Here is a 16,867-nt window from a genome sequence, read left to right as displayed (position 1 = left end):
TGGGAGAGAGCAGGGCAGTGGAATTCGGATTGGAGACACACTAGAGACTGTAAATGCTGGAATCCTTTCCACCCAGGTTAAATCCACAGGATTTCCCCTCCCTCCTCCCTTTCAGTTCCAATCTCCCTGAATAGTTCTCATTATCATTGAACATTCCAGCATGGTATAGAGTCTTCAGCCCACGGTACTGTGCTGACCCATGTAAACCTGCTTCACAATTACCTAGTCCTTCCCTAGTTGCATCCACGTGCCTGTTTAAGAGGTATTTGTGGTGTGATCAATAACCACAAGCAGACACGAAGCGAGTGATTAAAGGATTTAATAACCAGAAACATCAGGCATGTCTCTACGTGCTGCTGGCCCAGATCCAAGGGTGTTATGGAGGGAGGAGACGAGGGCCATCAGCCCTTATTGGAGAATCTACAGGGAGGAGTTACAGGGTCAGAGGCAGGCCAGCCTGTACAGTATAGTGAGGCCACTCCTGCACTACCATGTTCCACCACCGTATTTAAATGAACTGAATGTACCAGCCTTCACAACCACCCCTGGCAATGCATTCCAGTCACCCACCATTCTCTGAGTCAAGAAAAAAAACATTCTCTGACCTCTCCCCTCAACTTTGTTCCATCCACCTTACACAGATGTCCTCTGGTTGTTGCCCCAGGAAAAAAGAGGCTGGCTGTTCACTTGATCTCTGCCCCTCATAATCTTGTATACCTCTATTAAGTCATATCATCTTCTCCAAATCAGATTCCAACACTAGTCATCTTTGACAACATATTGCCTCCCTCTGGTCGACTCTAGCCGCACCCTGTATGAGATACGAACCAGAACACATGGGTTAAGAGGGGAAAAGTTTATGGGGAACTTCTTCACACAGAGAGGGGTGGGAGTGTGGAATGAGCTGCCAGCTGAAGGGGTGAATGTGGGATCAATTTTACATTTAAAAAGAATTTGGACCGGTACCTGAATGGGAGGGGTACAGTGGGCAATGGACTGTGTGCAGATCAGTGAGTGTAGGCAGAAAAATAATTTGGCACAGACTAGAAGGATCGAAAGTGCCTTTTTCTGTCTTGTAATGTTCTATATATAACTAACGTTTCAGGAAGAAGGGCTCTGGCCCGAAGCATCGGTAATATATATTTACCACCAATGGATGCTGCGAAATCTGCTGAGTTCCTCCAGCATTTCTGTGTTTTTATGTGTGGGACAAGGATGGGAGAATGAAGTTATTTTGGAATTGTCACAGGGTCAGTGGGTTGAGAATGGGTCGACGAATTATCAGGCCAGGGGCTGAGGTGAGTAATAATGTTCAAATCTCATCCTTATTTCTGGATCTGAGCCTGCTGCCACTGTTGTAGTGAAGATTTGTTTCCAGGCAATGACACATACAAACGGAAGAAATCTGTTTGGGTGTGAACAACTGTTTGCCAGCATGCTGTGCTAATACGTTGTCATTCACAGACTGAACATTCTAGTAGCTGGGAAATATTCCTTTCCTTGTTGGCCATTGTAAATCGCACCTTGTGTCACAGGAGGCCCTTCAATCTATTGGGTTCCTGTTAACTATTAACCGTCCATTTCCCTGGGTCCTCATCAACCTCTCCTGGATTGTCTCACTTACCCACACAATGGGGAGATTTACAGTGGGCAATTATCCTACCACCCCACACATCTTTGGGATGTGCGGTGAAACACCCCCCGGAAGAAACACACGGGGTCACTGGGAGAATGTGCAAACTCCATGCAGATAGCTCTCGTGGTTAGGGTTGAACCTGGGGCACTGCCGACATGAAGTGCCAATTGCACTAAGTGTGACACCGTGCCACCCCTGTGCAAATGAGTGATAAAGCATTTGGGGAATTGATTAGAACATTGGGAAGTAAAGTGGGATTCATTGAATTGAATTGTATTGAAATACAGTGAAAAGCTTTGTGTTGTGTGTTATTCAGGCAAGTCGACCCATTCTTAAATGTGACATGTGATGCCATAATAAAATGAAAGTGCAGAGTGAGGTGTTACTGACGGGAAGTGTAGGACATGCACTAAAGTAACAGTGAAGACAGTGCAGGTGCATCGTCTTTTACAAATCAGATGTCCATTCAAGAGTGTGAAAACAGCAGGAAAGGGTGGCACGGATAGCATAGTGGTCAGTGTAATGCTATTACAGCACCAATAACTCAGATTTGAACCCCACGCTGTCTGTGAGGAGTTTGTACGTTCTCCCTGTGTCTGTGTAGGTTTCCTCTGATGCTCCAGTTTCCCCGCTACCCTTCAAAAACATTCGGGCTTTGTAGACTAATTGGGCTGTTACTATGCTGTTATGTCTAAATCAGTGGTTCTCAACCTTTTTCTTTCCTCTCGCATCCCACTTTAAGTAATCCCTCTGCGAAAGGTGCTCTGTGATTAGTAAGGGATTGCTTAAGGTGGGATGTGGGTGGAAAGAAAAAGGTTGAGAAGCATTGCCCGAAATTATTAAAATTATTATTAAAGAAACTAGCAGGCAGATAGAAGAATGCAGAAGCTGGAACCTGGAGCAATCTGCTGTAAGAATTCAGTGGGAGAATAGGAGCGGGAGAAAGAAAGACCTCTGTCTTGATGAAGGGTTCAGGCCCGAAACCTGGACCGTTCTTATTTCTCCCTGTTCAGCCCATTGAGTTCCTCCAGCAGTGTGCGTGTGTTGAGTTAAGAAACTGTCCTTGAAGTAGGAGATCCACATTTTGAAGCTTGTGTATCTTCTACCTGATGGAAGGGATTAGAACAGTGTGTGTAAAGTCAATGTAAAATGGCTACTTAGACCTTTGTGTTCCTGTTTCCAGGGACTACCAACAAGCACATATACTCTGTGTCCCCATTTTCTGGGACTTGTTTTGATAACCAACACCAGCTGGTTTGTACTGTACCTAGGATCCAGTCTAGTGCGTATATTACGGAAGGTTAAAAATGGCCGGAGTCTAAAAAGTTAATGTTTGGCATAGACCTGTTTCCGTGACTCATTCGATCTCAGATCAGATACTATTTAATGGAATGAACCAGAAATGTAATATTACATAAAATTGCCTTTAGGCTGCTATAAGGCAGACGAAGATTCTCCATTAACATTGCCCAGTGGGCGCCCCATGCAGTCAGAGAAAGAGAAGCAAAAGAGAGTTCCCCCCAGAGTCACTGAGTCTCCATGGATTTGCCTTCAGTGTTCCCGCAGCCATGCAGACTACAGTTCAAAACATTGGCCACCCGAGCTCCAGATCCAAACCCCCATCAAGATCTGATCCTCCATTTTAATAAATCACGGCTTATCTGTAACTAAAAAGATAATTTCACATATTTTATTGACTGTGCAATTTAGAACTGCGCAACTCCAGTAATGATATGTAGAACAAAAGCAAGCCATTAGTTATATTTCTTGGACCTGGAAATGTAACCAGGATCCACAATGCAGGGGGAGCTTTAAATGCAAGTGGTTTGCTGGCACGTTTACACATGTAGGAAGCACAGAGATTTCCCCGAGTATTAGGTGGCTTTAAAGCGGCTCTTGGGAATCTTGCTCGCAGGAGATTGTGATTGCTTGCAGAGCTCTGGTGGTGAAGAGGCGTTTCCACCAGAGTTCAGACAGAAACACTCACACAGTTATTACACAAGAGAACTGCCTTGTCTGTCGTGCTCTTGAAACTAAGGCAGACCCACAGAAACTTGCAGTGCAGGGAAGAAATGTACAATACTAATTAATCTGCTACGTTATTCGCCAACTGTTTCTCTTTAACAAATCCTGTCTGGTCCATGCATTATTAATTTAGGTAGTAATTTGGTAACTTTTCTCGCCAAAATTTTAGCCAGTATTTTATAATCTACATTCAATAATGAAATTGGCCTGTAAGAAGAGGGTTTCAAAGGATCTCTGTCTTCTTTTTGTATCACAATAATTATCTCTGTTGAAGAAGAATCTGGGTTCTTGACGCTTGATTCAGCATTTCCAAAAAAATAGGAATCAATTTGTCTTTGAATGTTTTGTAAAATTCAGATAGAAAACCATCCACCCCAGTGATTTGTTACTTTAATGAGCTTATTGCTTCCTTTACCTCAAATTGTGTAATTTGTGCACTTATTTCTATTTGTTCTTACAAGTCTAATGTGGGTAGATTTATTCTTGATAAATATCTATCCTATTATCGTCTTTCAAAGGTTCCGAGTGATATAATTTAGAATAAAAATTTTTGAAAGTTTCATTTATTTCTCAAGGTTTATAACATTTTTTAACTGCATTTATTGTTCTTGTGGCCTACTCAAATTTCAGTTACCATGCAAGTACTTTATGTGCTCGTTCATCCAATTCATAATATTTGTTTAGTTCTTGTTATCATTTTTTCAGTTCTGTAAGTTTGTAATATATTATATTGTAGTTTTTTATTAATCAGTTGCCTACGTTTATCTTCTGAGCTTAAAGATCTTTTTCCAATATTTTTATTTCTTTCTCCAACTTATCTACTTCTTGTTAATTTTAGTAGTGAAGCTTATAATTTGCCCTCTCAGATAAGCTTTCAAAGCATCCTATATTACAAATTCATCATTCACCGAGTTCAGATTTGTATCACAAAATAACTGAATGCACCTTCTGATAAAATCACAAAAATCTTTCCTTTTTAATAACATTGAATTCAATCTCCATCCATATACCAAGTTTGCCTTGTCTGGCATTACAATAGTCATTAACAATAGCGAATGATCCAATAATATCCTTGTTTTATATTTAATATATAATATCCTCCCTTGTATTTGTGCAGATGTTAAAAATAGGTCAATTCTAGAATAAGAATCATGCCTATTTGAATAAAAAGAGTAGTCTCTTTCTCTGGGATGAACATTTCTCCAGGCATCTATCAAATTCAAATCTCTCATTAAAACCAAAGTGGCCTTTGTTGCTTTAGTTCTTACTGCTGCTCTTGTAGTTCTGTCTAAAACTGGGTCCAAGCAAAAGCTAAAACCTCCTCCTATCAAAATATTATCGTGTGCTTCTGCTAGATTCAAAAAGATATCTTGAATAAATCTCTCGTATTTGGTGCATACAGATTAAGAAGCATCCATAATCCCAAAAATATTTGACAGTGCCCCATTACAGATCTTCCAGTGGGATCTGTCACAATATTTTGTATTTTAATTGGAATATTCTTTTTAACAAAAATAGCCACACCTCTTGCCTTAGAATTCAAAGATGAAGCAACTACATACCTAACCCAATCTCTCTTTAATTTCAAATGTTCTTTTTCAGTTAAGTGATTTTCTTGCAAAAAGGGTGTATCTACGACCATCTTCTGGCTCCTAGATTTTACACAAATTCAATATAATTGTCATTCTCAGAGCCCGAGAGGTGGGGCTGATGGTGAATGCTGGCTTTAGCAAACCCAGCCATGGAGAAGATTAATGTGATCAGCAATGTTGATGTGATTGTGTACGGTGACTCCATGCTGGAGGTGATGTACCCTGTACTGAAGTGACAATGAGTACAGTTTTGCTGCTCTTTTGCCAGTGCAGCCTGATGCACAGAGAGGAACATGATGAGAGACTTAGACAGACATTAGCCTGGTTGAGAGATGCTGAATTGACAGTGAATGCAGATAAATGTTTGCTGGGTGTATCCAAGATGTTGTTCATGGGTCACAAGCTGACCAGTGATGGTATTAATCCTACTGAAGGTAAAATCAAGGCAGTGGCAGAGATTCAAGAACCAAGGAATGCAACAGAAGGGAGGAGCTTTCTGGGCCTAGTGAACTTTTGTGCAAGGTTCATACTAAATCTAGCAACTATTGCAGAACCACTGAGCAGGCTAACAAGGAAAAATGCTCACTCTGTGTTTGGACCCGACCAAAGGCATTTCAGAAATTGAAGAGAAGTCTGATGAGTGCTCATACATTGGGATCTTTTTATCCAAAGGATCAGATATGAGTCATAGTTCAGAACCTTGGGGAACAATGGACAATCCAGAATGATAGGAGTCTGGATCTTCTTTATCTTCTTCACTGCTTGTTTTACCTCTATCATGTGGTTCATGCACAAGTGGACACAAGGCTCTCTGAATACCAACAAGTGGACACAAGGCTCTCTGAATACCAACAAGTGGACACAAGGCTCTCTGAATACCAACAAGTGGACACAAGGCTCTCTGAATACCAACAAGTGGACACAAGGCTCTCTGAATACCAACAAGTAGACACAAGGCTCTCTGAATACCAACAAGTGGACACAAGGCTTTCTGAATACCAACAAGTGGACACAAGGCTCTCTGGATACCAACAAGTGGACACAAGGCTCTCTGAATACCAACAAGTGGACACAAGGCTCTCTGAATACCAACAAGTGGACACAAGGCTCTCTGAATACCAACAAGTGGACACAAGGCTCTCTGAATACCAACAAGTGGACACAAGGCTCTCTGAATACCAACAAGTGGACACAAGGCTTTCTGGATACCAACAAGTGGACACAAGGCTCTCTGAATACCAACAAGTGGACACAAGGCTCTCTGAATACCAACAAGTGGACACAAGGCTCTCTGAATACCAACAAGTGGACACAAGGCTCTCTGAATACCAACAAGTAGACACAAGGCTCTCTGAATACCAACAAGTGGACACAAGGCTCTCTGAATACCAACAAGTGGACACAAGGCTCTCTGGATTCCAATAAGTGGACACAAGGCTCTCTGAATACCAACAAGTGGACACAAGGCTCTCTGAATACCAACAAGTGGACACAAGGCTCTCTGAATACCAACAAGTAGACACAAGGCTCTCTGAATACCAACAAGTGGACACAAGGCTCTCTGAATACCAACAAGTGGACACAAGGCTTTCTGGATACCAACAAGTGGACACAAGGCTCTCTGAATACCAACAAGTGGACACAAGGCTCTCTGAATATCAACAAGTGGACACAAGGCTCTCTGAATACCAACAAGTGGACACAAGGCTCTCTGAATACCAACAAGTGGACACAAGGCTCTCTGGATACCAACAAGTGGACACAAGGCTCTCTGAATACCAACAAGTGGACACAAGGCTCTCTGAATACCAACAAGTGGACACAAGGCTCTCTGAATACCAACAAGTGGACACAAGGCTCTCTGAATACCAACAAGTAGACACAAGGCTCTCTGAATACCAACAACTGGACACAAGGCTCTCTGGATTCCAATAAGTGGACACAGGGCTCTCTGAATACCAACAAGTGGACACAAGGCTCTCTGAATACCAACAAGTGGACACAAGGCTCTCTGAATACCAACAAGTAGACACAAGGCTCTCTGAATACCAACAAGTGGACACAAGGCTCTCTGAATACCAACAAGTGGACACAAGGCTTTCTGGATACCAACAAGTGGACACAAGGCTCTCTGAATACCAACAAGTGGACACAAGGCTCTCTGAATACCAACAAGTGGACACAAGGCTCTCTGAATACCAACAAGTCGTCGAGGCTGGCATTTGGAGCACAAAATCTGCTTTATGTTGCAAAAGTCCATGAATTCATTGTGAAATCCAGAAATCTAATGGTCATTGTTTTGATTGAACACAATGACTGAACAATATGAATCATGGCGAAATTTAAATGTAGACATTTCAGCCCACAAGCTCGTGCCGTCCAATTACACCTACAACACTTGGTACATTTTGAAGGTGGGATGAAACCAGAGCACCTGGGGAAAACCTACACCTGGGGAGAATGTACAAACTCCCTGCAGACAGTGCCGGTCCTAATCACTGGCGCTGTAACAGCATTGCACTAAGTACTAGGCCAACCATGCTCCCCCAAAGCAGATCATGGCCCAGCAGATTCGAGAAAAATCACCAACCCCTGTGAGATTAAACCTCACCTTGTGTCAACTTCATGACGCATGATGCCCCTTCTTAGAACTCTGTAGGTTTCAACACCTCATTTTTGTACACTTTTGAAAATACAGGCGAACAGACCCATCATCCTTGAAAGCATTCAGGTGAATCATTATGGGACATTTTCTCAATGGCAAGTCTGTCTTATTCTGCAGAGAAATGGGTCCTCTTGACATTTGAGTCTGCAGGGGCCTTCAAGAGGCTGAGGGGAGACATCTATCAAGTTTATAAAATATGGGAAGGATGGCCAGGATATCATGCATTTAAAGTGTGGGGGCAGTAGTGGGAGTGGGGGAAGAGTTTAAAGGAGATTTGTGGGCCAGGTTTTTTCTTACACAGAGAGTGGTGGGTGCAAAGACTAGGCTGCCAGGGGTAGTGGTGTTTAAAAGGACGTTGGAGACATGAATATGTAGGGAATGGTTTGGGTAGGCAGAGTAAGATGGAACATTACAGCACAGTCCAGGCCCTTCGGCCACGATGTTGTATACTTGCTCCACAACAATCTAGCTATGCCATTCTTAACAGGAATATGGTATGAGTGTAACAACCTGAGTCTCAATGGGGACAAGACATAGGAGATGATCACAGACATCAGGAGGACCAGGAACAACCACCCTCTACTTCACCTCAACAATCTGGAGTCGAGAGAGTGGAGAGCACCAAGTTCTTTGGAATCCACTTAAGAAGTGACCAATCGTGGACACTCAACATCTCCTCCCTTGTCAGGAAGGCGCAACGGCGACTGCACTTCCTGAGAAGACTGAGGTGGGCAAGCCTACCGGCCACCATCACGCTAACCTTCTACAAGATAATCTGGGGTTGTATATGTTGGAATTAATCATATCTCCCCTCATTCTTCTAAATTCAAGATTATTAAGGGACTGGACACGATAGAAACTGATTGCATGTTTCCGATGTTGGGGGAGACTAGAACTAGAGGCCGTAGTTTAAGAATACAGAAAAGGCCCTTTAGGACAGAGATAAGAATTTTTATTTTAACCCAGAGTTGTTAGTCTGTGGATGCTTTGCTGTAGATGGTGGTAGAGGCAGGTTCTCTGGATAAGTTCAAGAGGGAGTTGGGTAAGGTTGTTGTGGACAGGGGAATGAAGAGTTATGGGGAGAAGGGAGGGAACAGGGTAGTGATAGTGGAAGATCAGCCATCATCTACGGGGTGAATGGCCTACTTCAGCACCTATTGTCTGTTGTTTGTCTGTATGTGTGTTGTGTCTGCGTGTTTTCCACCTAGGACCAGAGAACGCTATTTCGTCAGGTTGTACTTGTACAATCAGATGACAATAAACTTGATAAACCTCTCAATGAGCCATTCTCTCCCTCCCAGTCCATAACTCCCACCCCCCCAACATTGAATGTGAGAACATACCGATGGGGCAGAATGATTGGGTGCTGTTCCTGAACGCTGGACTAAGTCTGCCCTTTGTGATCAATCTCTGAAGATCCAGTTTGTTAACACTGCCACCAACTCCTGTCTCATTAAAGCAGGCAAATTTACACAGGAATCCAAACCAGGCCCTAATGAATTAATTTGCAATTTTGCCTAATGGTGATGACTGTGATTGCGATGGGGGGAAGGACCGAAGGCAGTCATAATCCGCTTTGTCTAGAAGTAGATGGCTTATAATTAGATTAACCCCCCTGAGGGGTGCTGGAACCCCGTCATTAATCATGGATGCAATTAAAAGCTGGAGAGCTGGCTTGCAGCTCCACTATCTGTGTGTCTGGCTGCCCAGTGATAAGATTGTACCATGACAGTACAGATTTACTGCCGCTTATGTTCTTGAATGAACAGACCAGTCTTAGCTTGAGCGTAAGTAGAGATCTGAACACAGACCAACTCTCGGACGATTGCCGTTTACCCCTGTTCCCCCTGTTGCTGTGACCCCCAACTGAAATTGGAGTTGGGAGAAATTTAATTGCCACAGAGACTGTTTGAGTCTTTGATATAGAGGTGAGAAATTCTCAACTGCAAATTACAAAGCAGCATGTTGTGATTAATTTACAAATCTGTTTATCCAAAAATAAATCTTGTCCCAGTGGTTCCTAAAGATTAGCTCTATAGAAAACTGTTTGCCTGACAATGTATACAAAATTGTGGGTAGAGAACAATAAATGCAGGCAGGCTGAGGTTGGGTGAGACAAGAACAAGAGATCGTGGGTTAAGGGTGAAATGGTCAAAGGGAACATTAGGGGAAATTTCTTCACACAGAAAGTGGTGGGAGTGTGGAACAAGCTGCCAGGAGAATGTGGGCTCAGTTTTTACATTTAAGGTAGGTACATGGATGGGAGTGGTATGGATGTGGCCCAGGGGCTGGTCGATGGGACTGGGCATAGACTGGATGGGCTGAAGGGCCTCTTTCTGTGCTGTGATGTTTTTGGCCCAAACTGATTATCTGGCTGATTAGTCCATGCAAGAAGATGCTGAGTTGCCACATCTCACTGAAGCTACTACCCCACGATTTTCCATCAACCTTTTGCCCCACAGATAGCCAAGGTGTTGGCCACCTTGGGAAACCCTCCACTCCTCTTGCACTGTTCCTGTCAGTACCTCAAACCTGTGCCAGCATTTAGTCTGTGCACCAGTAACGAATGAGCCAAAATCCTCTCTGGGTAAAAAGGCCGAAGTCATTATCTGTGACCTCCATCCAAAATGTTCCTTGGACACAACTCCATGGCCATCTCCAGCAATTGTCTGAAACTGAAGCAGTCATTGTTTACAACAGTGGTGAATGAACTTGACCCCAAGATTAGCTTTGGGCCAAGTGTCTGTACATTGCCAAGGCCATCTGTTTTGAACAATGCTCTGTGTCAACTTATCCCTTGATACTTCCAGATCTAACTCCTTTTGAACTTGAAGGTGGAGTACATGGTTATTGGCAGGATTCTTAACAGTGTGGAAGGACAGAGGGAGTATAGGGTTTAAGTCCATAGATCTCTCGGGGTTGCCATGCAGATTGATAGTGTAGTTGAGAAGGATTATGGTATGCTGGCCTCATTAGTCGGGGGGTTGAGTTCGAGAGCCATGAGGTAATAAAAACCCTGGTGAGACTATTCTTGGAATATTGTGTTCAGTCTGGTCACCTCATGATGTGGAAGGATTTGGAAACTACGGAAAGGGTGCATAGAAAATTTACCAGGACGTTGCCTGGATAGGAGGCAAGGTTTTTCTCTTTGGAGTGAAGAAAGATGAGGTGACCCCTAATAGAGGTCTGAGATTATGAGAGGCATAGAGAAGATGGTCAACCAGCACCTTTACCCCGGGCTGACAGAAGTAAATCCCAGAGGACATCTGTTTAAGGTGAATGGAGAAATGTTGAGGGTGAGATGTCAGCTTTTAACACAGAGAGCGGTGGGGGCCTGGAATGCATTACCTGGGGTGGTGGTGAAGGATGCTACAATAGGGACATATAAAAGATACTTAGATAGGAACATGGAGATGCCAGAAAAATAGAGGGATATGTGTGTGAGGTAGGGAAGGTTCAGATTGTTGAGTAGGCTTTATATAGGTCAGCACAATATTGTGGGTCAAAGGGCCTGTACTGAGCTGTAATATTCCACATTACTCTAACATAATCCCAGCCAATTACCCTCATTCCAATATGTGAACAATTTCATGGATGTTCAGCATGGAAAAAGGCCCTTCGGCCCACTCATCCAAGCCTTCCCGGATTAGCACCTCGAAGCACTTCCTGTCCAAGTATCTTCCTAAGTTAAACAGGAAAGTCTGCAGATGACTGCAATACACAAACATGCTGGAGAAACTCAGCAGGTCACGCAGCATCTGTACGACGTGGAAGCAGAACTAGGCCATTCAGCTCATCAAGTCTGCCTCGCCATTTAATCATGAGCTGATCCATTTCCCCACTCAGCCCCACTGTCAGGTCTTCTCCCTATAACCTTTAATGCCCAGGCTAATCAAAAACTTATTAATCTCCGCTTTAAATACACCCAATGACCTGGCCTCTACAACCGCCTGTGGCAGCAAATTCCACAGATTCAACCCCCCCTCCCCCACCCCACTCCCCAGCTGAAGAAATTCCTCCACATCTCTGTTCTAAGATGATGCCCTTCAATCCTGAAGTTACGTCTTCTTGTCGCAGACTCTCCCACTTTGGGAAACAACCTTTCTCCATCTACTCTGTGCACACCTTACAACTTCCAAAATTTTTCAATGAGATCCCCTCCTCATTCCCCCCTCACCACCCCCCCAACGTGAAGCTGTGAGAAGAGTACTTTTTTCTACATGCTCCTCATGCCTTGTAGATATTAGAACAGGTTTGGCGCGTTGGAAGAAAAGTCAGTTGTTGAGGGTTACCCACCTCGCCTGGTCTGGCAGTCACAGTGCTCATATAACTATCCTCTTGTGCTTCTGCTACCCTCAACAATTTTCTAATTCTACTGGCATGAAATGCCAAGAGTAGGTGGTTTCTTCATGTGGAAATACAGCACGGTAACAGGCCCTTCCGGCTACGACCTTGTGCTGCCCAATTACACCATGTGACCAATGAACCTACTAATCCCATCCGTCTTTGGGACGAGGGAGGAAACCCACATGGTCATCTGGAGACGTGCAGACCCCTTATGGACAATGGCGGATTCAAACCTGGGTGCTGTAATAGCGTGGCGCTGACCCTGGAGCACAGACGAATGAGGGGAGATTTGATGGAGGTATTTAAAATTCTGAGGGGGACAGACAGAGTAAATGTAGGTTGGCTTTCTCCATTGAGCGTAGGGGAGATACAAACCAGAGGAATTGGGTTAAGGGTGAGAGGAGAAATGTTTAGGGGGAAACTTCTTCACACAGAGAGTGGTGGGAGTGTGGAATGAGCTGCCTGCTGAAGTGGTGAATGCGGGTTCAATTTTAACATTTAAGAAGAATTTGGACAGGTACATGGATGGGAGGGGTATGGAGGGATAAGGTCTGGGTTTAGGTCAGTGAGACTAGGCAAAAAAATGGTTCAGCACAGAGTAGAAGGGCTGAAGAGGCCTGTTTCTGTGCTGTAGTGTTCTACGATTCTATAATTCCCATAAGACATAGGAGCAGAAATAGGCCATTCAGCCCTTTGAGTCTGTCCTGCCATTCAATCATGAACTGATCCATTCTCCCACTCAGCCCCACTGCCCAACCTTCTCCCCATAACCTTTGATGCTCCTGATGATTCAGATATCGACCAATCTCTGCCGTTAATGCGCCCAATGACCTGGCTTCCACAACTGCCTGTGGTCCAGATTTAGTTGCCTCTAACAAACAACTCTGTCTCTTCCAGCTCTTTTCAACCTGATTCCTGTGGGACTGCGGGTCGTGGCGATACAGGGTGTGAAGTCTGGCCTCTACGTGGCTATGAATGGTGAAGGTCATCTCTACAATTCGGTGAGTGCATCCCCTTCATTTCGCATTCCCTTGAGCCATGGTGGGGCCAAGGGAGAAGCCTAACATGCTTTATGAGGGTGGCAGAGATGGATTTTGCAGCTTTCTGTTCAGTTTCAAGATGATTAATAGAGGAAAAGGAGACCCTGTGATCTTAGCTATTTTGATATTTTGACTTTGGGTTTGATGCTTTATCTCAATTGTTCTCCTGGGGTGGGGGAGAGTCCTTCTTCAATAGAGCTGGAGGACATTCCACCATACATATAGATGGAGATTAAACTCCATGCTACTTAAAAGACAGGAATTTAGAGAATTTATTGAGCGCCAAATTAAAATGTACTTTGAAATAAATACAGAATCAGTGAAAGACAAATTTATACTATGGGAGCAATGAAAGCCATCATCAGAAGGCAGATAATAAGTTATGTAACTAAGATTAAAAAGGACTACAATCGGGAAATGGAACAGCTGGAAAGGGAGATAGTAAGTACAGAAAAAGAACTAGCAATAGGGGAAGATACAACAAAAAGAAGAGAATTGGCGGACAAAAAAATAAAATACAAAACACTACAAATGTACAAGGTGGAGAAGAACATAATGAAGACAAAGCAGAAGTATTATGAGCTAGGAGAAAAAAATGCACAAAATACTAGCCTGGCAGCTTAAAACAGAACAAGCTAAAAGAACAAGGAAAAAGGACAAACAAATTACATATAACCCAACAGAGATCAAGAAATTCTACGAGCAATTATACCGAACTGAGAACAAAGGGAAAGAAGACAAAATAGATGAGTTTTTCACTAAAATTGAACTACCGAAATTGCAAGAAGAGGAGCAAAACAAATGGATAAAACCATTTGAAATAGAGGAAATACAGGATATATTAAAAAAGCTACCGAACAATAAAACACCAGGAGAGGACGGACTCCCAATAGAATTCTATAAAACATTTAAAGAGTTACTAATTCCTCCTCTCCTGGAAGTAACGAACCAGATTGAAGAAACACAGAACGTGCCAGATTCATGCAAAACAGCAATAATTACAGTAATACCAAAGACGGGGAAAGATCCACTAATACCAGCATCATATAGGCCAATATCTCTACTTAACTCAGATTATAAGATAATAGCAAAACTATTAGCTAACAGATTGGCTGACTGTGGACCAAAAATAGTAAAACTAGATCAAACTGGATTTATTAAGAAAAGACGAACAACGGACAATGTCTGTAAGTTCCTTAACTTAATCCATGCAGTACAAGGAAATATGATGCCAACAGTGGCTGTTGCTTTAGACGCAGGGTACTTCACGGGAAAGGGGGCCCATAAACTTTGAGCGGAGTCCTAAGGGGGCTATGGCCAAAAAAAAGGTTGTGAGAGGCTCATTTAAATGATAGTAAAAACACAGAAATGCTAGAGGAACCTGGCCGGTCTCACACCGTTCATTAGTGGTAAAGATATATAACCGGCGTTTCGAGCTGAGCCCTTCTTCAAGGTAGGAGTTAAAAGCAGGCAAGCATCTGAATTAAAGATATGGCAGGGGGAGGAGTACAGACTGACAGACAGAAGGGGTTAATTGGATATGGAGAGGAAAGGTGAGAATTAAATGAAAGGTTGAGAGTTTGGGTGTAATAACACCCCTAAAGTAAATTCTAACTCTGAGCACTGTGACAAAGCCGAGCAACGGAGTTGGGCTAGATTGAAATGGATGCTCTTTCATGGGTCAACTTCAAATGTCAAAAAATCTTTAGGAATTGAATTGACAGCGCACTGCTTCAATTCCTGAGGCACTGATGTCATTTTCTAATTTCTAATTACTGGCTTTTTTCTGGTTCCACCTGCAGTGATGAAGTTAATTTCCTCACTGCCTTTTCTCCCCAGATATTTTCTGCCAGCTCTGCACAAGCTATTTAGTGCAATTTGCAAACAGGGTGACTCCGATTTTGCATGGGCAGCTAATGGCTTCCGTGAACTTCAAATCCTGCTGACAGCCATCTGAGAACAGATTTAAAAAAAACCAAAATACAGAATTCTGTTCTCCGCGGAAAACGTTGGGAACATTATTCTGTAGCAACCAGGGAGGTTTCTGGAAGAGAATTGATCACATTAATTTGAGCGGTCACGAGGAAAGACGAGTGAACATCATCAAGCTGAGACCTAAAATACTTCTTAAGTACAAATAATTTAAATGATAAACTCATTGAGAGTTTGGATGTCATTAAGTCCCAAAGGGGAACCTTCACTCAGAGGTTAAGGACCTGACCAAGCTTTGAAATGAGGTTTTCAATTTTTTGTCATGGATTATGTCAAGGCCATCTTAAAAGAAGAAGCAGTTTTTGGATGGGAGAGCAATAGATGTATTTAAAAAATAATTAACATTTCAGCCTAGTTGTACATAATAATGCTGGAGCAACTCAGCTGTTCTCGCAGCGTCCATAGGAGGTAAATATATACAACCAACTTTTCGGGCCTGAGCCCTTCTTCAAGGTACGAGGAAAAGCAGGCAGTGTCTGAATAAAAGGAAGGGCAGAGGGAAGAGTGAAGACCAACAGGCAGAGGTGATAATTGGGTCTGGAGAGGAGGCCAGGAGAGGGGAAGGGTGAGAATTAATGGGGAGGAGGGGCTGTTGGCATAACTGTAGCTAAGACTGTACTCTACCGACACAGCCCAGTTTTTTTATTATGACCAACTGTGAATAGTTACTATCATTTGTATTTTTCTCTTTTTATATTTTCTTCTTTTCACTTCATCAGCTTCAATGAAAGGTTTCTGCCCAAAACAGTGACGATTCCTTTCTCCACCCACCCCTCACCCCCAGCCACCCCCGTCCTGCTCGACCCTGCCGAGATCCTCCAGCAGACTGCATTTTTCCTTCTCTTCTATCTTGTGTGTTTTATGTACCTGGGAATTGATGATGAGTTTATTGTTATACACAGAAGTACACTGTTCAGAGATGATGACATTCACACTTGCTATAGCACAAAGCACTTTTTGTTTTTAAAAAATCTACTGCACTAATATACATTAAATTATCTCCATATAGAAAGATATAATGTTCACAGTTACAGTTTGTGCAAGGAAATCAGTAGCGTAGTCTTCTGCTGGTTCCGGAGTAGTTTAGGGTTAAGGTACTAAAAACACCCTAAAAAGTTGCAGAACCTAGCAGGTCTTGCAGCTTCCATAGAAGGTAAAGATGTATCACTGACGTTTCGGGCCTGAGCCCTTCTTCAAGGTATGAGCAAAGAACTTGAAGGCATCCGAATAAAGACTGAAGAATGGCGATGGGAGGGGTGGGGGGTGTGATTGGAGTCCAGAGCAACAAAAAGTGTTCAATAGAGAAGAGGAAAGATGAGAATTGATTTTGGCTGTGTAAGAGGAGACAAAAGAAAGAGAGAGGGAGAGCAAGGAAAGGAGACAGGGGGAAGAAGGTGGGGGGGTGGGTTGTGGGGTTAGGGTACTGTTGGAAGAAAACTGTCTTCCCATTGTAGACTAAGAGACATAGGTTAAAGGTGAGAAATTTCAGAGGGACCTGAGGGGCAACTTTTTCATTCGGAGTGTGGTCCGTATCGGGTACGAGCTGCTGGAGGAAGCTCTAGACTTAGGC

The 16,867-nt window shown here is 43.2% G+C and overlaps 1 protein-coding gene across 2 annotated transcripts in view; it reads left to right on the top strand.

The window, feature by feature from the left end:
* The window catches only part of LOC138742741 (fibroblast growth factor 12), a 160,651-nt gene that overhangs the window by 87,089 nt on the left and 56,695 nt on the right, over positions 1-16,867 (top strand). For both annotated transcript variants that reach the window (XM_069897561.1, XM_069897562.1), the window contains one exon: positions 13,163-13,266. In XM_069897561.1, the coding sequence (XP_069753662.1) occupies positions 13,163-13,266 (104 nt within the window). The remainder of the gene's footprint in view (positions 1-13,162; positions 13,267-16,867) is intronic.

The sequence above is a fragment of the Narcine bancroftii genome, chromosome 9 (genome assembly GCF_036971445.1).
Source record: "Narcine bancroftii isolate sNarBan1 chromosome 9, sNarBan1.hap1, whole genome shotgun sequence".
NCBI classification, from domain to species: domain Eukaryota; kingdom Metazoa; phylum Chordata; class Chondrichthyes; order Torpediniformes; family Narcinidae; genus Narcine; species Narcine bancroftii.
Note: the sequence above shows the minus strand (reverse complement) of the source record. Positions and strands in the feature narration are given on the sequence as shown.